At 42.6% G+C, this 24,355-nt stretch overlaps 1 protein-coding gene across 4 annotated transcripts in view; it reads left to right on the top strand.

Moving 5' to 3' along the window:
• Window positions 1–24,355, top strand: part of MID2 (midline 2) — a 92,146-nt gene that overhangs the window by 63,823 nt on the left and 3,968 nt on the right. For 3 of the 4 annotated variants that reach the window (XM_087860057.1, XM_087860058.1, XM_087860056.1), the window contains exons 4-9: window positions 2,264–2,371; window positions 3,777–3,925; window positions 13,435–13,562; window positions 14,530–14,763; window positions 22,181–22,342; window positions 23,828–24,035. In XM_087860057.1, coding sequence (XP_087716183.1) covers window positions 2,264–2,371; window positions 3,777–3,925; window positions 13,435–13,562; window positions 14,530–14,763; window positions 22,181–22,342; window positions 23,828–24,035 — 989 coding nt within the window. The remainder of the gene's footprint in view (window positions 1–2,263; window positions 2,372–3,776; window positions 3,926–13,434; window positions 13,563–14,529; window positions 14,764–22,180; window positions 22,343–23,827; window positions 24,036–24,355) is intronic. The other variant, XM_087860059.1, reaches the window with a different exon arrangement.

Here is a 24,355-nt window from a genome sequence, read left to right as displayed (position 1 = left end):
AACTGACTAGTTTTGAGCAAGGCCTGGAAAGAAAAAGTAGAAGTTTGTTCAATAAACAAATAAGGAAATGGCTTTCCAAGTGAAGAAGTCTCGCGCGAAGGCACAGGGCACAGAAGTGTAGGGCATTCTAGTGATCTGAAATGACTAAAGAGAATGGGATGACAGAATAAAGATGGATGGAGCAAAAGAAGTGATGGGTGTCAGAAACTGGGCAGGAATTTTATTACACTAGCCTGGGGAGTCAGTCTAGTGTGATGGTTATAGGTGTGGACTATAGTGTCAGACTCCCTGGGTCCAAATCCCATCTCTGCCACTTACCAGGTGTGTGACCTTGAGTGAGTCACTTAGTCTCTCTGTCCTCAGTTTTCCCATCTGTAAAATGGGGCTGATGGTACCTGCCTCATAGGATTGCTTTGATAATTGAGAGAGCTAGTATATGTGAACTGCTTAGAGTCGTGCCTGGCATATAGTGAGTGTTATGTAAGGGTTAGCCCAAGGGCTAAATGGCAAGAAGCGGAGCACTGCACCATTGGGTACTACACTCTCAGCAGCTTCAAAAGGTAATTATGGGAACTAAGTCTCCAGATACTCTAAGCACACATCCAGGGAGCACTAGATGAATCTCCTCTTCTCACACGAGTGGGGGTTTCTCGAGAGGGTGTGGTTCTCTGGCTTGGAAATGTAGATCCAATTTAGGGAAAGGGTGAGGAGCCTGAGGGAAAAAAATTCGAATAGCCAGAGTGGGACTGTTGATTCATAATAAATGGGAGCTCTCATTATGGTGTTCCCTCCGGCAAGTGGAAATAAAACAAAATCAGGCAGCGATACTGCAAGCGTATTTTATTTCAGTTAAGTAAGAAACAGAAAATTGGCCAGCAGGGACCTTAGAGGATGAGCGAACAGACGGCAGGGTCCAGTGACAGGTATTTTTCTGGGCTCGGAGTGTGTAAAGGAATCTTCTGAAGGGGGCTAGCAATTGAATGCAGCCCTACCTTGCTAATGAAGCATAGCTTGCCCCTGGAGTTCAGATGCTCTCAAGTAAGGCATTGTCTGTTCCTCAGCTTTCTAGAGCTCTGCTCGAGTGCTCCTTGAATAGACTCTTGAAATGATTGTACTTCCCTGTGTGGCTGCTCTGCGTGCTGCTCAAATGAAACCGAACCTTCTCTGCCCACGCAGCCAGCCAGCCAGGGCTTTCACTTGAAAGAACTCGGTTTGAATTCTGGTTTTACTACCTCATAGCTGTGTGATCTTGAGCAAGTCACTAAAATTGTGCGAGCTTCAGTTTCTCCATCTGTGAAATGGGAACAAAAAATGGCTCCTCTATTATGAAGTGCTTACGATAATTACACGAAAGAATTTATCTATAAAGCGTCTGGAACCCTAAGTGCTTAAGAGATGTCAGTTCATCTCCCTTCCTTTGCCTTTACAGTTAGGCCACCCAAAGATCCCTGCTCTCATTTTAGCCCTTCTGGGAGCTTCCTCCCAAAGATCCCTGCTCTCATTTTAGCCCTTCTGGGAGCTTCTGCCCATCTAATGTCAAGAGTAGTAGAGATGGGAAGAAGGAGAAATCAGTATATGGGAAGACAATAAAAAATGGTGGCTCTTTTTTTCACCCCTCCCCAGTCTGACTTGGCAGTAGAGATATTTTGTTGTAGCCGGTATTTCAAAATAGGAAAGGTATTCAGATACTGGACAGCTGAAGGTGAGAAATATCTACTGAGACATCATGACAACACTATGAAAATATATCTACACATGCATATATTTACTGTGAAGTCATAGCTGTGCATTCATATGTTTTAGGATTAGAAGGGAACAAGAAAAACCAAAAAAAAATTTTTTTAGGATGGTAGAAATAGATTGTTGTAATGTTATCTTAATATTGTTGTGCCTGTGGAGAGGGATCCTCTTTTCCTGACATACTTAATTCTCCTTACCCTCTTTTGAAAAGAACAGCAGGAGGAAAGGGTGCTGGAGTAAAGGGAATTATGCAGTGGGAGTAACGTGCCCCCATCTCCTCTGTCCTTCTGCCCAGCCTTCCATTAGCCATCATGATCTACCAGAGGCCGGAGAGCTTCCTATCTGTGGCGCTTCAATGCCCTTGCATCATTAATATCCTCATCTCTACCCTTCTTCTAGGAGCGGATCTTATGAGGGAGGTATGGAAGAAGTTCTGCATGCTTAGCTGTCAAGGCGAACCTTTGAGAGCCAGCAGGGGACAAAGGCAGCAACCACTGTGTAATATTCTGGACTTTCTCGGCAGGTGAATACTGCTATGCATGAGGCAAAACTTACGGAAGAATGTGACGAGCTGGTAGAGATCATCCGGCAGAGGAGGCAAATGATCGCCGTCAAGATCAAAGAGACAAAGGTAAAGCACGGGGCTTCGGCGAGGCCAAGCCAGAGCTGACTTTACAAATGTCAAAGTTTCAACCTGATGATGCCGGTTTGAACTTGGATCCTGAAAGTAAGAAGAAACTGGGTTGGAGGGAGGGAGGCAAAGGAGAAGCCATGTTTGGCCTAGAGCTAGAAACCCAGTAAAAATGAGGAGAGTTCTGGCGTATAGGAAATGCTCTATACCTTGACCTAATTGATGGTTACATGGGTGTATGTATATGCAAAACAAAACAAAAGTCATTGAGTTGTCCACTTCAGAGGTGGGTGCTTCACTGTATGCATGTTATAAGTCAAGCCAAAAAGAAAAGAAAGGAATGGTAGAAATGTGGGCCAGAATTATGGAAGGACCATGCATGCTATTATAAGGGCTTTGGGCTTCATCAAAAAGGCACTGGGAAACCATTGTAGTTTCTTAGGAAGGGAGAGACTGATCGATGTGGCAGAGGTGTGCAGGGTAGATCTGATGATACTGAAGTCAGGGAAGCCATCTAAGAGGCTTATGAAATGATTCTCGATATGAGTTGATAAAGACCTAAACCAGGGAAATGCCAGCACAAATGGAAGGGAAGGACAGAACAGGCATTACTAGAAGGGAAATGATGAGAGTCATCGACTGCTCAGCTGTAAAAGTTGAAGGGGAAAGAGAAGACTTCCAGGTTTTTAGCCTGCGAACTGAAGAAGCATGGTCAAAGTCAGGTGGGAGCCTCCATGCATCTGTACGGTTGCAGGTTTATTGGTCTGCCGCTCAGTGTAGTGATTATAAGGCCATGCTGGGTATACAGTGTGAGGAGTTAGGGGAGTCTGGAGTGATGATTCATACTTTGTGCCATGCCGGGTGGCTCCAGCTAAGGCAGAAGTGGAAATTTCTGAGAACATAGATCTGTGAATGCACAGGTGTGCGTAAGGGTACGTAGAGAAATATATACATTGGAACGTAGATCCTCATAAAGAACAAGGAGGTACTTTTTATTAAACACGATTGTGAAAATCTATCGACCATAAAATGTATCGATGGTGATCCCTGGGTGGCAGGGTTTCCTTTTATACTTTTTAAAAAAAATTTTCTAAATACTGTACAGTGAGCATGCACTGTTGTTCTAATCAGAAAAATTAATGGTATTAATAAAAAAGAGGAGGTAGATGACCGAGAGTATATGCCTGGGTGTGTTGTAGCGTAAGTAAGTGGGCGGTAGGTGGGAGGAGGGGCTGGCAAGACATAGACGGTAGGGTGAGAAGGTGAGTGGTTAGTACAGGGACCATAGGATATTAATAGGCCTTATTTTTAGAATCACCACAGCAGATCTCCTTCGTGTTGCTTTATTGTTTTTAATTAAGCCCTGGATGTTGAAGCTCATTTTTCTTCTGCTCATTCCTTTAAGGTTATGAAACTGAGAAAGTTGGCACAGCAGGTTGCTAATTGCCGCCAGTGTCTTGAGCGGTCAACAGTCCTCATCAACCAGGCTGAACATATTCTGAAAGAAAATGACCAGGCCCGGTTTCTCCAGTCTGCAAAAAATATTGCCGAGAGGTGAGCTCCTTCTATTCTTTTCTCCAGGCCTGCTCTTAGGAAATGGGTGCAGTTGGAAGTCACTCAGTTCTGTTCGGCATGCACATAGCAGCTGCCACCTGAATATCTTACCAGATAGTTTTACTAAAGCCTCAGTGGTACATTGCCCTGTGGATTTCTGGCACCCTTCTCTCTCCGTAGCTTTACCACTTCTTTCAGTGCCCACCCAACCACGTACCCTGGCTCTGCCCTAGCTCTCCGCTACCCACTCAGTGCTGGAGTTTTCTTTTCCTTTTTCTTTCCTTTTTTTTTTTTTTAAAGATTTTATCTATTTATTTGTCAGAGAGAGAGGGGGAAAGAGAGAGAGAGCACAAGCAGGGAGAGGGGCAGAGGGAGAAAGGAGCCAGATGCAGGACTCGATCCCGGGACCCAGGGATCATGACCCAAGCCGAAGGCAGACGCCCAACTGACTGAGCCACCCAGGAGTCCCAATGTGCTGGAGCTTTCTATGTTGGTGTTAGGGGCAGAAAGATCTTTGGCCACAGAGCTAGGTGTGTGCCCTCCCTAAGTCTTTGTGCAGTTTTTATTGCTTTCATTTAGTTATCTCTCACATGATGGATAGAGCAGTAATTCTTAGGCTTTTATTTAATCAGTCACCCCTTTGAAAATGTGATGAAAGTCCTGAGCCCTCTTTCTAGGGGGGGAGGAGAATGCATATTAGATGTATACAGGTAGAATTTTGCATACGATTCCAGAGGACTCATGGATCCTTCGAAGGCCATCTACACACCATGTGCAAAGAATCTGAAGTCTAAAGTGGAACATTGCTCGGTAGAGTCACTGAGGCTTCAAGGAGCTACAGTGACTCATTAGGCAAATCTGACCTCCTTCTATCTTGCTCTCATTTACTGAAGGCTTTGGCTCTGCGTTCACAGTATTCCTTCCTGTTGCTTCTGCCATCATTCCGGGTGACACCGGCAGCCTCCACATGGCTGACCTCATCTAATACGCTAGCCATCCATTCTCCTGGCTCTTGGCCATGCCCTCCTCCCGTGACCCTGACCTCTGCTCCACATCCACCCACTTCTGTGGCTCCTAAGCTGAACCTCACCATCCCTCAGAATTACGCTTAAATCATAAATTCAAACACCCCACGTTCTAGCTACAACCTCCGTACTTACAGTTGATTGTATTTCCTCCAAAGCATCTGTTCTTCAGCTTCATCGGGACCCCTAAGACCCGACCCCTACTTAACCAGCTGTCTACTGTCTTCACTTCTTTCTTTGGCCTGTTGTGGGTCTGTGCTTTCTCACTTCAGCTGCTCACTGTCGTTGCAATATACCCACTTCCCTGGCCCCCACTGTCTTTTTATCACACCAACCTGATTGAACCACCCAACCCTGAATCAGCCCAGCTCTTCCCACCTTTTCTTTTTTTTTTTAAAGATTTTATTTATTTATTTGAGAGAGACAAAGATAGTGAGAGAGAGCACGAGCAGGGAGGAGAGGGTGAAGCAGAGTTCCTGCTGAGCAGGGAGCCCGATGTGGGACTCGATCCCAGTACCCTGGGATCATGACCTGAGCTGAAGGCAGCCGCTTCACCGACTGAGCCACCCAGGGGCCTCTCTTTCCACCTTTTCCATGTCTGTATCTGCTGGAGAAAACCACGTAACCAAAGACGTTGGTACTACCACACTACACGTTTATGGCTCCTAATCTCACCGGGGCCCCGAAATCCTCTGTGTCGCTTTGGTCAGCTTTCTGTTTGCTTTGTCTCCCTAATGGCTATTTCAGATTTTCTGTGTTTAACTCAAAAATTCCAACCCTGTCACCTTCCTGCTCATGCTCAGCAAATGATTTCATGCCCTGTTTTAGAGAGAGAGTGGTATGTATGAAAGGACAAAGTTCTCAGCTTCTCTAACCAAACTGCTGGGCATGTCTACATCCATGACTTCTGCCTCCCCCCTCCTTTTCTTTTAAGTAGGCTCCGTGCCCAGTGTGGAGCCCAAGGTAGGCCTGAACTCACAAGCCTGAGATCAAGACCTGAGTTGAGATCAAGAGTCCAATGCTTACCCGACTGAGCCACCCAGGCACCCCTCCCTTCTGATTATAATAGAAGAGATGTCCCTTCATTTGTGCTTTGGCCACATGCCTCCTTTCCCCCCATAGCTTCAGTGTCTCCCTTTCTCTAGTTAACTTCACATCCACTTTTAAACCCACTTATGTCTCTCCTATCTAAAAAATATAATACCCACAACTTTCTTCTCCCTCATACCCCCTCTAGCTATTGCCCTCTCCCTCTCCTTCCCGCATAGCAGACTTCTACAAAGACAGTGCCATTTCCTCACCTCTGACTTACTCTTCTTCAACATTAAAAGTCATTTATATTAAAGTAATACTTGTGCATAGTTAAAAAGTCAAATATTACTAGTAGTCATATTGCAAGAAATAGCAATCTTCTCCTCACTGCTGATTTCTGTTCTCCAATAAGAATAATATCGAGCATTTACTCTGTGTTGAGCATTATTTTAAGCCCTTGTAAGTATTAACTCATTTAATCCTCACAAACCTCATGAGATAGATACTATCATTAACCCCATTTTACAAGTGAAAGAATGAGGCTCAGAGAGGTTGTGTGACTTGCCTAAGATCACCCAACTAGCAAGGGACAGAGGCAGGATTCAAACCTAGGGAGTCTAATGCCATAGTTTATACTTTTCCAACAAAACCAAGCAGTTTCAACTCTGTTAGGTATTTCTTTTGGCATGACCTTTACATTTCTAAATAACATCTTATATTGCTGTTTTCCCCCCAATTTTAGACATTAACAATTGACTTCTGCAAACCTGGAGATTTTTCAGCCATCATTTCCTCAAATATTTTGTAAAAGATTTTATTCCTTTATTAGAGAGAGAAAGAGCAAGCAGGGGGAGGGGCAGAGGGAGGGAGAGAATCTCAAGCTGACTCCTCACTGAGTGTGGAGCTTGATGCGGGGCTTAATCTCACTACCCTGAGATCCTGACCTGAGTCGAAACCAAGAGTTGGATGCTTAACCGACAGAGCGACCCAGGCGTCCCCCCAAGTATTCTTTTTTTTTTTAAAGACTTATTTATTTATTTATTTATTTATTTATTTATTTATTTGAGAGTGAGAGAGACAGAGATCACAAGAGAGAGCATGAACAGGGAGGAGAGGGAGAAGCAGGCTCCCGGCCGAGCAGGCAGCCGGACTCGGGGATCGATCGCAGAACCCCAGGATCATGACCTGGGCCTGGTGAGCACAGCATAACATATAGACTTGTCGGATCACTGTGTTGTATACCTCAAACTAATGTAACATTGTATGTCAACTTTTTCTTTTTAAAAGAAACTTAAAATCAAAATGTGGACAGAGCATGGAATGCAGTTATCATAACTGACATAATGTCTAATTCTAACATCCGTGTCAGTTCTGGGTCAGTTTCAATTGATTGCTTTTTCTCCTCATTATGGGTCGTATTTTCTTCCTTCTTTGCATATCTGATCTTTTTTTTTTTTTTGGATGTCAGACATAATGAAATTTAACTTATTGGGTGCTGCATATTTTTGTATTTCTATAAATATTCTTAAGGTTTGTTCTAGGACACAGTTAAGTTACTTGAAAATAGCTTGATCCTTTTGGGTCTTGTTTTTAAGGTTTGTTGGGTGGAATCAGAGCAGTGTTTAGTTTAAGGCACATTGTTCCACACTAGTGAGGCAAGACGTTTCTGAGTACTCTCCTGAGTGCTCCATGCATCATGAGATTTTCCAGTCTGGCTCTTGGGAATAGACGCTATTCCTGGCCCTTTGGGAGCACCAGGGATTGTTCCCTCTCATCCTTTAAAAAAAGTTTTTAAAAAAAATTTATTCATTTGAGAGAGAGCGAGAGCACGGGGTGGGGGCAGAGGGAGAGGGAGAAGCAGACTCCCTGCTGAACAGGGAGCCCGATGCAGGGCTCGATCCCAGGACCCCAGGATCATAATGTGAGCTGAAGGCAGATGCTTAACCAGCTGAGCCACCCAGGTGCCCCTCCCTCTCATCTCTTTAGGGGGCTCTTTCTTTGGCCTTGGGCAGTTTCCTCACATGCATGTGTTGATCGGTATTTTGTTGAATACTTGGAGGGGAACCTTCCGAAGGTCTCCAGAAATCTGTCTGTGCAGCCGTCTCTTCTCTGGTACTCCGCCCTGTGAACTCTGGCCAACTTAGTCTCCCAGACTCTCAGTGTTCTCAATTAGAGGCTTCCTCAGGCTCTGCCTGATTTCCCCTTCATGTACCATTTTACTCTCTTAATTTTGCTGGAACAATTTTTTCCCATAGTCTTCTAAGAAAGAGTACATGGGAAGTAAATTTTTGAGAACCTTTTGTTTAAAAAAAATTTGAAGTTTATTTTCACATTTGATAAGTTGGAAATAAATTTCCCTTATAATTTTGAAGGCATGGCTCTATTGTCTCCTAAATTCCAGTGTTAGGCTGAGAAACCCACTGCTATTTTGATTCCTGATCTTTTAAATGTAACCTATATTTTAAAATTTGAAGCTTTTAAGGTCTTATCTTTAATCCAGTTTTTCTGAAATCCTCCGAGATATGACTTGGTGTGGGTCTTTTATCATTCATTTTTGTTGGGCATTAAGTAGGTCTTTCCAATCTGGAGCCTAGTGACTTTTCATTCTGGGACGTTCTCTTATATTATTCACTAATAATTTCCTCTCATTTATTTTCTCTCTTCTCTCTTTCTGGGACTCTAATTAGTCAGAGGTTGGACATTCTAGATTATCTCTGATGTTTAAAATCTTTCATTTCCTAGTTTTCATGATACTGTCTTCTTGTTCTATCATCTGAGATGTTTCCTTAATTTTTCATCAGTCTGTCTATTAAAATTTTAATTTCAGCATTCTTATTTTTATTTATAAGAGCTCTTTCTTGATCTTTGCTTCTATTTTTTTAAAGCATTCTGTCCTTGCTTTGTGGATGCAAACTCTGTTTCTCTTCTTGAAGATATGGACGATCATTTAAAAAGCTTCTTCTAAACTCTTTATTGTTTTGGTCTCCTCCAAGTTCCTTTTCTCTGTTTGTTTTAGTTTCTGTCTTTCCCTAAATGTCTGGTAAGCTTTTGGCTGCCTGTTTGAATTTAAGCACTAGAAGGTGACTGGAAGATCTGAGGGGACGGGGACAGTTTCCTGCGTGGTGAATGTCACTATAGGATAATAAGGTGAAATGCCGGATTTTTATTGAGGGGACCCAAGTGTCAGTTCTGTAGGTGTTTTCTCGTCAGTCAGTTTCCCCTGGAAGGAATTCACCTCTCTCCTGCTTCTGGCGGGGGAGGTGGGGTATAAGCCTGGCTGCCACCATTCTGGAGCCAAGCAAGGAAAGGTGGCTGAGGGTTTTAAGACCGCTTTTGGTACAGCGTCAAAGCTCTGCGGAAAGTGAACCTCACATCTCCTGCCAGGACGAGGGAGGAGTCGTCTCTGGTCGAGTGGATCTGGAATCTAGCTGTTCTTCATACAAACTTTCAACTCTCGGCAGCACAAAATCAGCTTGATGTTGGCTTCCTGACCCAGCTTTCTCTGGTCTGTTGTTGGTTACTGCTCATCCATCCCTTTCTAGCTTCCAAACATTTGTTGACAATCTCTTACTTGCTGGCATGTCTTTTTCCATTCTCTTTGTCTTTGTGGGTTTATGACATTTTATTCTTTGACTGTCATTTCAGTGGTATTTCATGAGAGCAGAGATAAAACATAAATTTAAACCACTGTATTTAATTATCCTCGCTCACTCTTCAACTCTCTGAAATGTCTTCTGCCACTACCGCACTATTCCAAGTGTTCTTTCCAAGGTCGCCAGATGGATACCTTGTCGCCAAATCTCATAGACAGTCCTTTGTTTTATCTTCCTGTTATCATCTTACTTAGCCACTCAGTAGCATTTGTGCCTACTGACGATTCGAGTCGTACTCGAAATTCTCTGCCCTTAGCTTCCATGAACAGTCCTGCTTTTCTCCCTACCTGCCTAGTTTCTTTTGCTTTGGGGAGCAAATCGCCTTTGACCTATTCCTTCAATGCTGTTGTTTTTTATGATTCTGTTTTAGGCTAGTCTCTTCTTTCTCGAGAATCATCTGCCCAACCTAAATATCTTCATCAGTGGTTTCTCACAGGGTCTGAAATTCTTCCCCACCAATAATAATTGTAATAATCTATTATGGACCAAGACTTCAGTTAAAATGAAATTTCAGCTGGGAGAGTGTTCCTTCCCCCTTGCAAATGACGCTTATATCGTCCTTGAGAGATAACTAATGTTGTTTTGCTTAAACATATTAAACATAGAAACACACACACACTTACCCCAATGCCATTTTTACTCATCCTTAACCTTCCAGCCACTGTTAACATTTGGGAGTATAGTATCCCAATATTTAGATTTTTATTTTTTTTTAAGATTTTTATTTATTTGAGAGAGAGTGCACAACTGGGGAGGGGCAGAGGGGAAGGGAGAAAGGATCTGAAGCAGACTCCACACTGAGCATGGAGCCTGATGCGGGGCTCAATCCCACAACCGTGAGATCATGACCTGAGCCAAAACCAAGAGTCAGATGCTTAACTGATTGAGCTACCCAGGTGCCTTTAGATTTAATATATATTTCACAAACAGAAGGTCATACTGTATATACTTCATTATACCCTATGTTTGAAACTTAACAATATATCATGCACTTGTCCCTGTCATTGGATATTATTGGATAACCTGATTTCCAGTGGCCTCGTAGTATTTCATCTTTTGGTGTATAACACATTGCTTAGCTCAGTTCCCATGCTTAGACAATTAGGTTGCATAGGGTATGGTGAGTGCCCTTATGGTTGTATCTTTGCTTTCACCTCAGTTATTTCCTTAGTAAAAAATTTATGAAGTAGAACTGGGGTATCAAAGAATATTTGCATTTTAAACGATGTTGGTATTTAATGCCAAAGTGATCTCCAAAATTTGTTATCAATTTCAGTCCTAATAAAATATGCAGGCATTATCTCGTACAGGCATAAAAAGCTCCTATAATTGTCATTATTTATAATCTTAAATGCTGTCTCATTTTAATTTACATTTATTTGATTCTTCATGTAGTTGGGCTTTTAAATATATTTTTAAAATATTTTATTTATTTATTTGAGAGAGAGAGAGTGAACGAGTGAGAGAGAGAGAGCACAAGCCAGGGGAGAGGCAGAGGGAGAAGGAGAGAAAGAGAGAGAAGCAGACTCCCTGCTGAGCAGGGAGCCTGATCCCAGGACCCCAAGATCATGACCTGAGCCAAAGGCAGATGCTTAACCAACTGAGCCACCTAGGCGCCCTGGGCTTTTAAGTATATTTGTTGCCTATTTGTTTTCATGTTGTGTGAATTAACTTTCTGTTTTAGTTGTCTGTGCTACTGTCACTACTCTCCTTTTTGCTCATTCCTAGACACCTTAAAATCTCTTCTGCCCTCAATTTTGACCCCTTCCAGCCCATCCCTGCAGCCAGAGTACTCTTCCTAAAACATGAATTTGTGCATCACTCCTCTGCACAAAGTGTTTCGGTGGCCCATATTGTTCTTCAGATAAAGTGCAAAGCTTGCAACATGGCCTACAAGGCCCAGCATGCCTTTGCTAATTCTTCAGCCTTCAGGCAAGAGAGAACACACGCATCCACACAGTCTCTGCTTACCTAACTCCTACTCATAGTGTAGGTTATTGTGTAAAATGAATTTCCTCTGGGGAGATTTCCCTTAGTGCCCCAGTCCCTGCCAGGTGGGTCTTGTTATGTCATAGTCCCTTTGTAGCAGCACTTCTGGTGCCTATCTAATATCGTTCTCCTCTATCAACTGCGAACTTTGTGAGAGTGAGGACCACAACTGTGTGTCTCCAGTGTGCCTAGCACAGTGCCTGGCACATTAGTTGTGCTCAGTGAGTATTGGATGGATAGATGGTTGGATGGATGGATGGATGGATGGATGCACAGATGGATGAATGGAAGAAGGAAGATTGGGGAGGCCAAGTAGAAATTTCATGAGCCAATTTTCTGCCTTAACTCTTGACCTAAAGGGGTTGCTGTCTTCTTAACTCATCAAATCCTGGAAGAGTGGCCATTTAACGTGAGACCTGAAGATTATACTGAGTTAGTCTTTCATTTGTTTATCCTGGCCTCCAGTTTATTCCTAAAACATCTCTATTTTCACAAATAGCCAAGAGCTCTTGTTGGTAGAAGTGTAACAGGGTGTACATGCATGAGGATATATCTTTGTTTAACTCCTCAACCCCTTACAACTAGTTCACCAGAGAAGTTTCCTCTCTGTTCTTCTTGCGTTCAGTGCCTCTTCCCTTCATTCTACCTTCGTATTGTTGCCAAATTAATGTTTCTTTCCATTCTGTCATTTGCATGTTCAAGGATCTTCACTGGCTCTGATTTAGAAGGTCTGTCACAGGGCCTGAACATGTATGCTTTAGTCAACACTCTGATGTGTAATCATGAATTCAAGAAAATTCTGATGTGTAATCATGGTTAAGAATTGCTGAAGCACAGAAAAATGTACCTTAATTTTTTTTTTTTTTAAAGAGATGCCTAAATTGGTTCAGGGTATAGAGCTTAGAATCCAGTGAACATGGATTCAGTTATATTTCTTTCTTTTCCTGATCCTTACTGGTCGTTTGACCTTAGGCAAGTTACTTAAGCTTTCTATTTGTCATTTCTCATTTACATTACATCTCATTGTCATTTACAAAATGGAAATAACATTTACTACACAGGATTATGGCAAGAGGTGGATTAAACAATGTATGTAAAGTGCATGCATGGTCTCTTCTACCTACTAAATGCTCAACAAATGTTAGCAGCTGTGTTGTTGTTAGTCATTCCATTATTCGTTCAACAATTGTTTATTCACCATGCGGCCAACACCGTGTTACGGACCGTGGAAGATATGAGAGGTACAAAATATAAACCCTACTCTTGAGATGCTTAGAACTAGCTGGGGAGATAAAACTCACATAGCATTATATAGTCATATTAAATAATCATAAAATTAAATGCAAATGTTATAAAAGAGCGAATAAAGCACAGTATTCAGGTGAAGGCTTGAATTCAGCCCCAGCATGCTGGCTTGTTGATTAGCATAAAAAAAATAGAGGGGGAGAAAAAAAGTCTCTCAAACTGCTCTTACCAAGCCTTCAGAGGTCTAGTTTTGATGCTGCCTGCCAGATGGAAAATGATGCAGAGGGGAAAAAATCCTGTATTTACTTCTCAAAATTAAGACAGGATGGGGGAGTGTGTTTGAGGGGTGAACATATGTGAATAAATATGGTATAACCCTTAATTGGTTCCTGATGATTAAATTTTAAATGGTTTCCATTGGAAAAGCAGAGATATGATATTTTTCACTTAATGAATCAAGCCCTATGAGTCATTTGTTTTCGCCTTGTTGAACCAGAAATCAAACATTGGATAAAGGTTGCAAACCGATTTTGATGTATATTGATGTACTTTTTCTCTTTTCCAGGGTCGCTATGGCAACAGCATCTTCTCAAGTTCTGATTCCAGACATCAATTTTAATGATGCCTTTGAGAACTTTGCTTTAGATTTTTCCAGAGAAAAGAAACTGCTGGAGGGGCTAGATTATTTAACAGGTGTGAAAATACTGTGGTTTCCTTCCCGTTTTAATGCTTATCTTTTGGTGTTCTCTTACTTTAAGGTAATCAGAAAAGGACGATATTTGCAATGAAAATGCTTTTATAACCTTTAAGACAATACAGCTATCTTTTTAGATAGAATATCCTTTAGCTCATGTAACAGAAAAGAAAGATGATGTGTCAAAGATTTCTGGGGGCAGACGAGTATACCATCATACTTAAAGATCAAGAAAAAACAAGACGTTGCTGGTGGATTTCTCCTTATGAGCTTATCAGTAATATATTGTTGCTTGTTGTTGAGGGGGTTAGAGCTCAGATGGCAGTTATGGAATATTAAAGCAAGTCCCACATAGATATGGGTACCATTCAAATGATTTTAAGGAAATTTGAGGAACTGGCAGATTAGGATGAAAAATGGGAAAAATACCTGGCTTGCAGACAATTGTAGGAAATGAGGTTTACGACCAGCCTATGAAAAATGCTGGCTCCCTTCAGGCTTATTGATTGGCTATTTCATGAGAAAAATGTACACATACAATAACTTTGCATTGGTCATTATTTTTGTTAACATATTAAAATAACAGTCATTTATCGAACAACTACTTTGTGCCAGGCACTGTGATTTAATTTTATATTATGAATATCCACCGCAAATGTGTGAGGTAGTTACCATCCCTTATTTCACAGACGACGGAACTCATATTAATTTGCGCTTGGCCATACTGCCCAAAACATATGGTAAAACTTATTTTAAAATAAAAAGAAACAGGTCGGAGGTCATGCAATAAGAAAACCACGTGACCACGTGAGGTCTCAGCCCTTGGCTTCCATTGAACGCTTCTTATTGATGAAGAGAACCTCCCCTCCACAGGATGTTGAGTTGGGCAGCAAGAGTTAACGATTGTTAAAATTTGGGAACAGAGAGTGTGCCTTCCTCACCTTCTTTTCCACCTTTCCTTTACAGCCCCAAACCCACCATCTATCCGAGAGGAACTCTGTACTGCCTCCCATGACACCATTACAGTCCACTGGATCTCGGATGATGAGTTCAGCATCAGCTCCTATGAGCTTCAGTACACCATATTCACTGGCCAGGCTAACTTCATCAGTAAGTCATGGTGTAGTTGGGGCCTGTGGCCAGAGATAAGGAAATGTAAGGAAGCAGTAAGCTGCTCAAGATTGGCCGGGGCGCCACGAGGCAAGTGTTTGTAAGACATGTTAGGTTGTTGAGTATAGTGTTGCGTAGACAGCACAAGCTCCCCCAATGCAAAGATTGCATTGCTGGGTGGACAAGCAAGTTGTGTATTTCCTTGCTGGGGCAGTCACTGGGGCCACTCCCATGTGTTTGTGTAACCCGTAGCCTTTCTTCGGTCAATCCATGTCACTCTACTCATCGTGAGTCAGAACCCAGCTCAGAATTCATCCCTGGGTAGCTACGCCACCGCCATCGCTGATTCTGTGTCTGTGACCATCTCTCTCCTCGGCTCTTCTTCCACTTCATTATCATGATAAAATACATCATGTTCCAGGATGACTACTTCCTTCCCCGGACCTATTTGTATCAGCGACGATCGATCGTGATAAGCCTTCTGCCTCTGTCACTGTACTCCTTCTCCCTCTCCTCCAAGAATTACACCAAATACAAAAACGTGTCAGTGGGCCACAAAATGAAAGCTGTTCAAAAAGCAGTCACTGAGCTCACATGTTATGGCTTCACCTTCTGATGAATTGGAGAGCAAGACAAGGCAGAATAGAAACATGACTCATCGATGGCCAGATAAGAGGGACCTGGCTGCGAATTCCCCTCCCTGTGCCAGGGAGAGCTGGAAAGCAGAATTAAAACTGGATTCAAGACTGGAAGGGATTCCCACCCTAAGGTGCACCCTGGGTTCCCACCCTCGTCTGCAGAACTTCAAATTAGTATTTTCTTTTACCTTTGTGCTTGTGCTTCTGTGTCTGACTTCGCAGGCCCACACGAGAGGAGTTTTGCCAGCGAAACCCTCCCAATAGGCTTCCTTTTCCTGTTTGGTGCCAATGCCGGGCCACATGGTGGGCTGGGGAGGTGAGAGGACATTGGGGGTCACACTCGAAAAACACTTGCCTCGTGCAGCTCCAACTAAGCCACTTGGCCTGGGTAGCTGGGCTCCTAGGTGTTTTTTTCAGATTTTGGAGTCACAAAATCTAAGGCCTCCCTGCCATGCTTTCCTGCCCTTGTCTCTCCCTCTCTCCTGCTCTGGCAAGTCTTAGCCAGCAACTGAGCTTCTCCTTCCTGAGAGGGGTAGAGCAGTGGTCTCCTGGGAGCTGAGACATAAGTCCAAGCGACAAAGATCTAAGGGCTGTCCTCTTCATTTTCAAAGATATATAGTCCTTCATAAAGAAGAACTTAAGGGATAATTCTTAATGGCAATAGGATCGTAGCGCCTTAGAATTGGAGGGAACCTTAGAAGTCCTTTAGGCTAATCATCTTCCCTTCCACCAGACGCCCAGTGGATGATTGTCCTGTCTCTACTGGAACATTTCCAGTTGCAGTGATGGGCAGCTCACTTCTAACAAAATAACTAATTCAGTTGTTATGCAGCTATAAATAATTGTTAGTGGGTCCTTATGGAAGGCCTAACTCTTCTTCCTAGTAAATAACAATGACAATAAGAATTGATATGTGCATTCTGCTTTGCCATTTATAAATGCTCCCACATACATCATCTCACTGAGTCCCCCTGAGTTCTTCCTTAGCCTTATGAAATAGATGATACTAATTCTATTTTATTGATGAAGAAGCTGAGGTTCAAGTGAAATGAGTTGCCTAAGGTCGCAGAGCTGCAAACTGATGGAGTCAAGGTTTGAACCCAAGCCTGTCAGGCTTTAAGCTTAATGTTTCTTGAATTAAACCCAGTCCTAGCCCTGCCCTTTTTGCCTTACTAATAAACCTGACCCATCTCTCCCATGACAGTTCTTCAGATAACTTTAGGTAGCTCTCATGTACGTCCCTTCTAAATTTTCTCTTTTCCAGGCTAAACATCCTCAGTTCTTTGAATTGCTCCTCTTGTGACATGGTCTCAGGACCTTTACCGTCATGGTATTCTTTTTAGGAACATACTCCTGTGTGACAAGGTGGTTTATAAAATGCCCTGTCAAGGGGCGCCTGGGTGGTGCAATTGGTTAAGCCCCTAACTCTTGGTTTTGGCTCAGGTTGTGATCTCAGGGCCCTGGGATCGAGTCCTGCATTGGGCTCCACGCTCATCATGGAGTCTGCTTGAGATTCTCTCTCCGTCTGCCTCTCCTGCTTGTGCTCTCTCTCTTTCTAAAATAAATAAATAAAATCTTTTTAAAAAATGTACTGTCAAAAAAGCAAACACAGTACTCGAAAAGTGGTCTGACCACCACAGAAGACAGCTGGATTATTTCTCTTGTACGTTAGGTGATGTCCCCCAGCCCCTAACCTTTTCATTCCAGTAGTCACATTGACTACTGAGTGTTGACTACTGAGCATGTAGTCAGTTGAAATCCCTCGGTCTTTCGAATCCTTGATTGTCTAAACTGAAATGGAACACCTTGAATTCATCCGTATTACATTTTGTCTGGTTAGCTTTGAATTCACATTCCAGCCTGCCAAAATCCTTTGAAAGCCAGTTTCTGCCTTCCCAGCCTGCCTTCTGTGTCTTCTTCCAGTCAAGTGGAATAGGACAGGGACAAAGGCAGAGCCCTGAGCAAAAGTCTGTCTGGCAATGGGCAGATAAGATGAAACTATTTTAGGTGCTCTTGGGTGCTCAGTAGGTTGAGCCTCTGACTCTTGATTGTGGCTCAGGTCATAATCTCAGGGTCCTGGGAGAGAGCCCCGTGTTGGGCTCTGTGCTCAGTGGGGAGTCTGCTTGTCAGACTCCAAATAAATAAATAAATAAATAAATAAATAAATAAATAAATAAAATCTTAAAAAAAGAGATGAAACTATTTTACTAGGAATACATATTCATGAAGATTCAATGTCCTAGTCTTATCTGTCGGTCTGGCCTACCACTGTTCTGCCATTGTTGATTGAACCTTGGCTCTGAGAGCTACTTTCCTTTGAGGTTTTTCCACATTTTCTCTTCTTAAACCACTTTATTGGGATATAATTGGCATTCAAAAAGTTGTCCATCAACAGATCAATGGATAAAGAAAATGTGGTATGTCCATACAATAAAATATAAATTCTGCCATTTGTGACAATGTGGATGAACCTGGAGTGCATTATGCTAAGTGAAATAAGCCAGACACGGAAGGACAAATACTATGTGATACCATTTATATGAGGAATCTTAAAATTATCAAACTCCACATTTTCTTTAACCAGAAATTTCTTCCTTGTCGGCTAGAATTTTGTCTGGAAAAGTAGTTCCCCTTGTTCTTCTTTTGCTTTTTTTCTTTTTCTTTGTCTCTCTCTCATTCTCTCTCTCTCTCTCTCTCTTTTTTTTTTTAGCTTTCTCCCTTCATCTGTAACTATCTCCCCACCTCATCTAAGATTTGGAATGGTCACAAGCCAATAATGTTTCCGATGATGCTGTTAGCTGAATTCAAACAGATGTTTGGCTGATTGTCTTCCCCATTACTGTCTATCTTTCCTCTATTTCAATTTTGTGTTTTGCATTATGAAAGCACTGGCTAAACCTTCTGTCTGGCCAGGCAGCCTGTAACACACTGCCACAAAGATAAAACTTCTATTTCCTCTCCTTTTCATTTCCATGCAAATGTTCTCCACCACACGTTTACGCTCGGGTTCATGGATTTCCATATTATGGTCTTTCCCGTTTGAACAAAGTGTATGCTTCCATTACCGGAATTCACTCATCAACCCCATCTCGCCAAGTCTCAGTGATACCCAGAGAATCCTATATTTACCTTTTCAAAATTTAGAAATGGTTTCAAAATTACAGAAAATTTGTAAGAGTAGCACAAGGAATGCCTGTATACTCTTTACCCAGATTCATTTATTGTTAATATTTTGTCCCCTTTCCTTTCTCATTTGCTAGCATTCCCCATCTCTCTCTCTCTTTCTGAACCATTTGAGAGTAAATTGCATACATCATGACCTTGACCACTAAATTCTTCAGTGTAGGTTTTCTAAGAATAAGGAAACTTTTATATAACCACAGTGTGGTTATCAACTTGAAGAGATTTGATACAATACTTCTTCTGATCCCACCATTCATACTCCCGATTTTGACAGTTGACCCAATAACACCCTTTATAACATAGAGGACCTGATATTGCCCTTTAGAGTCGAGGATTGGGTATTGCATTTATTTGTCATTATTCCTAGCCCCCTTTACTCTGGAACACTTCCTCAGTCTTTCTTTGTCTTTAACAACTTTGTCGTCTTTTTAAAAATGTCCTTTATTTTGGGTTCCTTTGATGTTTCCTCACGATTTACATTCAGACTGTGCATGCATGGCTGGAATACTGCATCGGAGATGTTGCGTTCTCCTTAGGATATCACATCTGGAGGCATATGATGTCCACTTGCCCTTCGTTGGTGATGCTAATTTTGTTCAGCTGCTCAAAGGCGTTGCCGGATTTCTTCACTACGTAGTTACTATTTTTCTTTTTGCAACGAATAAGCAATCCATGTGGTGACACTTTGAGACAATGAAAAGGTCCTGCTTCCTCATCAAACCCATCCCACCCACACTCCTGTTTTAGCATCAGTCAAAAATTCTTGCCTGGTCCAGTCTTTACCCTGATGATTGCAAAATGATGATTTTCCAAATGAGCATTCCCTTGCCCATTTACCAGTTGGCATTCTGCATTCAGCTGTAAGCAAAAACCCCACCCTCTGCTTATTTATTTACATCTCAGTATGGACTCACGAATTCTCTTTCTTCAGTGGTTTATAATTCTTCACCACCCTTGCTTATTTTGATGCTCAGGTTGTCCAGATTTAGCCAGTAAGGGCCGTTTAAGCTGACTCCTGGGTCCTTTACTTCTCCCATCATTTTCTTGAGCACTTCTTTACTTTCTAGCAGAACAAAAGATTCTAGGCTCATATTGACTTTATCCTCCCCCAGCCTTGAAATCAGCCATTTTCCTGAGGAACCCTGGTTCCTTTGAATGGGAGGATGTTATTAGAGAACAAGATCTGGATACTAGAAATACATACATACACCCATGTATGTATACGTGTGCACACATATAATAGACACACATACGTAACATACGTGCGTGTCCGGATGCACACACACACTTCTATAGAAATCATGAGTTCATACCAGTACCTCCAATTCCAGTCCATCCCCACAGGTTCTTTCTTGCCTTCCCCCATTCCATATTGGTACATTCCGACTTCCACAGTGAGAACCCTGGCTCCCAACAATTCAACACATGGGCTCATTTGCTTAATCCTGTAATGTATCTAACAGTTTCAGAAGTGCTTTGGCCATACCACTACCGAAACAAACAATAGTTCAGGGTGTGTTTTCAGTCCTCCTCCTGCCGCCGTCCCTTTGGTGTGCTTGTTTTTCTTCTGAAGTGCAGTTGGGCTCAATGGTTTCGGTTTGCCTTCAGTTTGAGTCCCCACTCTTCCCATTCGTATTGATTTAATTGCGCTTTTCTGAATTCGTAAGACAACAATGTGTTTCCAAAAGGGAAAATGAGAAAAAAGGTATTTAGAGAAGTGTCCTTCTCTCCCATATCTTTTTAATCCCATGCCCCTGCCCCTATCCCTTTGCCTACCGACTTCAAATATATGTATGTTCTCTTATTTGCCTTTCTTTCTTGCAAAAAAAAAAAATAGCATACTATCCATGCTCTTCTGCAATTTGTATTTTTCAACTAACTGTTTACCCTGGCAATCACTTCATATCCGTGAATAGAGAGCTTCCTCAGTCTTTTTCATAGCTACATAGTACTTCATTGTGAAGTTTGTTCATTTTTTTGTTTTGTATTGTTAGAAGCATATCTGGAAGACCATTTATTTCCCTCTTTGTATTAAAATTCAATGTGCAGTTTATGATTTCTGCTGTGAATTGGTACACGGATAACCAAACCCTCCAACATTATTCCTGGCCCTTATCCTTCTTGTCTTTTCATGAGCATGACTGAGCATCTTCACCAGTTATTCTTTCTAGAACATCTCTGTTTGCCCTCCATTATGCTTCTTTTTCTAGTTTTATTTGAGACTTTTTCAACTTCCCACCAAATTCATTATAAAGCCTTCATGATCAGATCTCTTTCAAAACACTCATGATTATTATTTTTTTCTAAAACACTCGTGATTATTTTTAATAATCCTTTATGAGTGCTGCATAGAAGTGACTAAATTCACTGCTCATTTTCCTTGCCCATTCTTTTGCATGCTTTGGTAGAATGATGGTTAAAAAGCAGTAGACTGGGGGCACCTGGGTGGCTCAGTCGTTGGGCGTCTGCCTTCGGCTCAGGGCGTGATCCCAGCATTCTGGGATTGAGCCCCTCATCAGGCTCCTCTGCTGGGAGCCTGCTTCTTCCTCTCCCACTCCCCCCTGCTTGTGTTCCCTCTCTTGCTGGCTGTCTCTCTCTGTCAAATAAATAAATAAAATCTTTAAAAAAAAGCAGTAGACTGATTGAAAAACTGATAACAGAAGAGAGATGCCTTGATAATTCACAAACCAGAATGTCAACCCCTCTTTTATTCACAGTTAGCCAAATATGTGTTTTTAATTATGCACATTTTTCTCTGTTTAAGTCAGTGTTTATGGTCCAAAGAGTTTTGAAAGCAGAAACCTAGATCTCTGAGCTTGGGAGAGAAGAAGGTTCCAGGCAACAATGTGTTCCTGGACCACCCAACCTCAAATGAGTATTAGAACAAGGAAGGGGCAAAGATGGGTAGTGTCAAGTGAGGAGATGGTAATCTTTACTTTGGTTCTTATGCCATGTCTTTGGCTTCCCTATGATACCTTGGAGCCCAGTAGTTTTGAAAGTAAGGGTGAGGAGAGTGTGGGAGAGATGAGCCATGAGCCCTGAAAGCTTCGCTACCTTGCAGGGACACAGCAACATTGTTGTCCACCTCATGAATTGTCACGTAGTGGAGAGCCCAGTGGACTAGGGTGAGAGACCAGAGTTATACTCAGCACCATCACCATCTGTCTGTGGCCTGGGGCAAGTCACTTTTCTTCTCTCAGTCTTAGGTTCCCATTTGTAAAATGAGGGCAATAGGGTGTGTAGGTGTCCTGTTGGTTCTGAGAGTCCATGTTCCTGTGCTCTGCCCAGCGCCACTCCATCCATACCAGGCCAGGCTCAGCTGTCAGAGGATTGGACCTTGGGGGTAAAGATCCAGAGACTCCATAAAAGTCATGATTCTGTGACTTTTGTAGAGTGGCCTTTCCTGTATTATTGGGCAGAAAACTGAAGCAATCTAACTTTCACTAGTGGTGACATCTGACTGCCAGAGGCAAGGAGCCTGGCGTAAGCCTAGCTCCGTGGGAGAAAGGAGACAGAAGATATTATGTCACTCTGTCTCCCGGGACTCAAAAGAAAACAAAATGAAATTCTTTTTTTTTTTTTTTTTTGGTGGTAGTTGGGGGGGGTGGTTGATGAATTTTCAGTGTGCTTCTTATCCTATCTCTATTACCTGCTGGTTAATGTCCTTGTCTTCCTCTCCCTTACAGGCCTGTACAATTCAGTGGATAGCTGGATGATTGTGCCCAACATTAAGCAGAACCACTACACAGTGCACGGACTTCAGAGCGGCACCCGCTACATCTTCATTGTTAAAGCCATAAACCAAGCGGGCAGCCGGAACAGTGAACCCACCCGACTAAAAACGAATAGTACGTTGTGGTGATTCCGAAAGGAAAGCTCCGTTTCTCCCTCCACGCCGGGGAGTAGCTTTGGCCTGAGCAGGGAGCCACAGCAGTGCAAGAGAGCAGAGGCACCATGCAGAGGAACTTGACCGTTTTAGTTTATGCTTTGGGCACGGGGTTTGTTGGTGCCTTTGGGAAATACATGAACATGAAGATACACACAAAGTATATGCAGTAGTAGCTGGAGTTTGAGGAGGGTGTTAGTAAAGGGTGAGAGTGAAGTTAGTAAAGGCGGGTGTTCCCCATGCTCGGGGAACAGTTGTGTATGACAGTACAATTGGGGATAATCTGGTAGAATCCTTCTGCAGAGAAGCCATACCTGTTAAGAATGCTTCCGACTGCAGGTGACTGGAAATCCAACTAACTCAACTTAACGAATAGTATTTGTGAGTAGCTAAAACAAATAGTATTTTTTGTCTCTTTCTCAAATAGCAAGAAGTTTGAAGGTAGGCAGTTCAGGGCTAGTGCAGCAGCCAGTTCTGTGATGTTGTAAAAGACCCAAGCTCCTTCTCCCTTTGCATATTGACTTATTGTCATATGGCCACCATATGACCCTTGCGACCTCCAGATGTCATATTTCCTTCTAAGATAGGAAGAGGGGGAGAGGCTTGGTGCACAGGATGGCTATCTCTTCTCTTGGGAAAGCCCGGCACTTTTCCAAAAGTGTCCCCAACCCTGTCTGACTTCTGTTTCCATCTACTTCCATCTCATTAGCCACCCCTAGCAGCAAGAGAGGCTAGGAGCTGAAATATTTAGCTTTGCTGCCCTCTATGGTGAAAGCGGGTAACAGAGAAAAAGTAGGGGGGGTGGGTTGTGTTCGCCAACAGTGTCTGCCACAGACCCATTTTGTATAATACAGCTCTTGCCACACCCAGCAACTGGCTTCTAGTCATTCGTTTCGTCATATAGTTAAAAGGAATTCTCTGTCACGAATGATCCTACACAACAAATGTTTTTTCTGATAATTCCTGATGCATCCGTCACTCTAACGAAGTTGCCTAATCATGTGTTATTTACATCCCAATTGTAAGAGGGTAGAAAGATGGTCTTCACTGAGTTCTTTTTTTTTTTTGTTCTACCACCAACCAGCAATTACCTCACCAGTTCCCCTCACTTCGTCTCACCTCGAATACTCCTTCCCCCAAGTCCTACTCACATCCCAAGCCACCCACTGAAATAAAGCAGAGTACAAGATATATTTGAGAACGTGAGAGCCTGACAGCCCCTTTTTAATTTGATAACCTATCGGGGGGGGCAGCTTATTCTTCTTTTATTGAAAATGGTGACTTCAGGCCCTACTTCCTTAATATAATCCAAGTAGCAGCCAACTTGCCTGGGCCCAAGAATGATCATCCTATCAGGAATCCCCTGGTAGTGATAGTCCTGGAGGACAGAGATGGCATTCTTAAATACTTTCTCATGCGTTTTCTTTTTTCTACTTCTTTTTTTCAGGCCAACCCTTTAAACTGGATCCCAAAATGACTCACAAGAAGTTGAAGATCTCCAATGATGGGCTGCAGATGGAGAAGGACGAAAGCTCTCTGAAGAAGAGCCATACCCCGGAGAGGTTTAGCGGCACAGGGTGCTATGGGGCAGCAGGAAATATATTCATTGACAGTGGCTGCCACTACTGGGAGGTGGTCATGGGTTCCTCCACCTGGTGAGTGGGTCCCACTTTTAGTTTTTCTCCTCCTTTTTTCCTGCCATTAGGTTCCTGGGAGATTCAGGTCCGTAGCACAAACATAGTACCAGTAAGTCAAGGTGAAAAGGCCTGTGATGAAAACCACTCCTAGAAAAATTGGCCAGCTTTTAGAAAACCAAAAATATAAAATCTTGGGAAATATGCCAGGCTAGGAGTTGGAAATTTCTCCAGCACTCTAATTGCTGACTTCGTAAAGCTCTCGTGCTATCAACATTGTGGGTCTAAATGTAAACTATTTAGTAAAGGAAGAAGCATGCATTAGATTTCTTATATATCCC

The sequence above is a fragment of the Ursus americanus genome, chromosome X (assembly GCF_024610735.1).
Source record: "Ursus americanus isolate L20-20 chromosome X, mUrsAme1.1.p, whole genome shotgun sequence".
In the NCBI taxonomy this organism is placed as follows: Eukaryota; Metazoa; Chordata; class Mammalia; order Carnivora; family Ursidae; genus Ursus; species Ursus americanus.
This window is presented reverse-complemented; position numbering and strand designations above follow the sequence as displayed.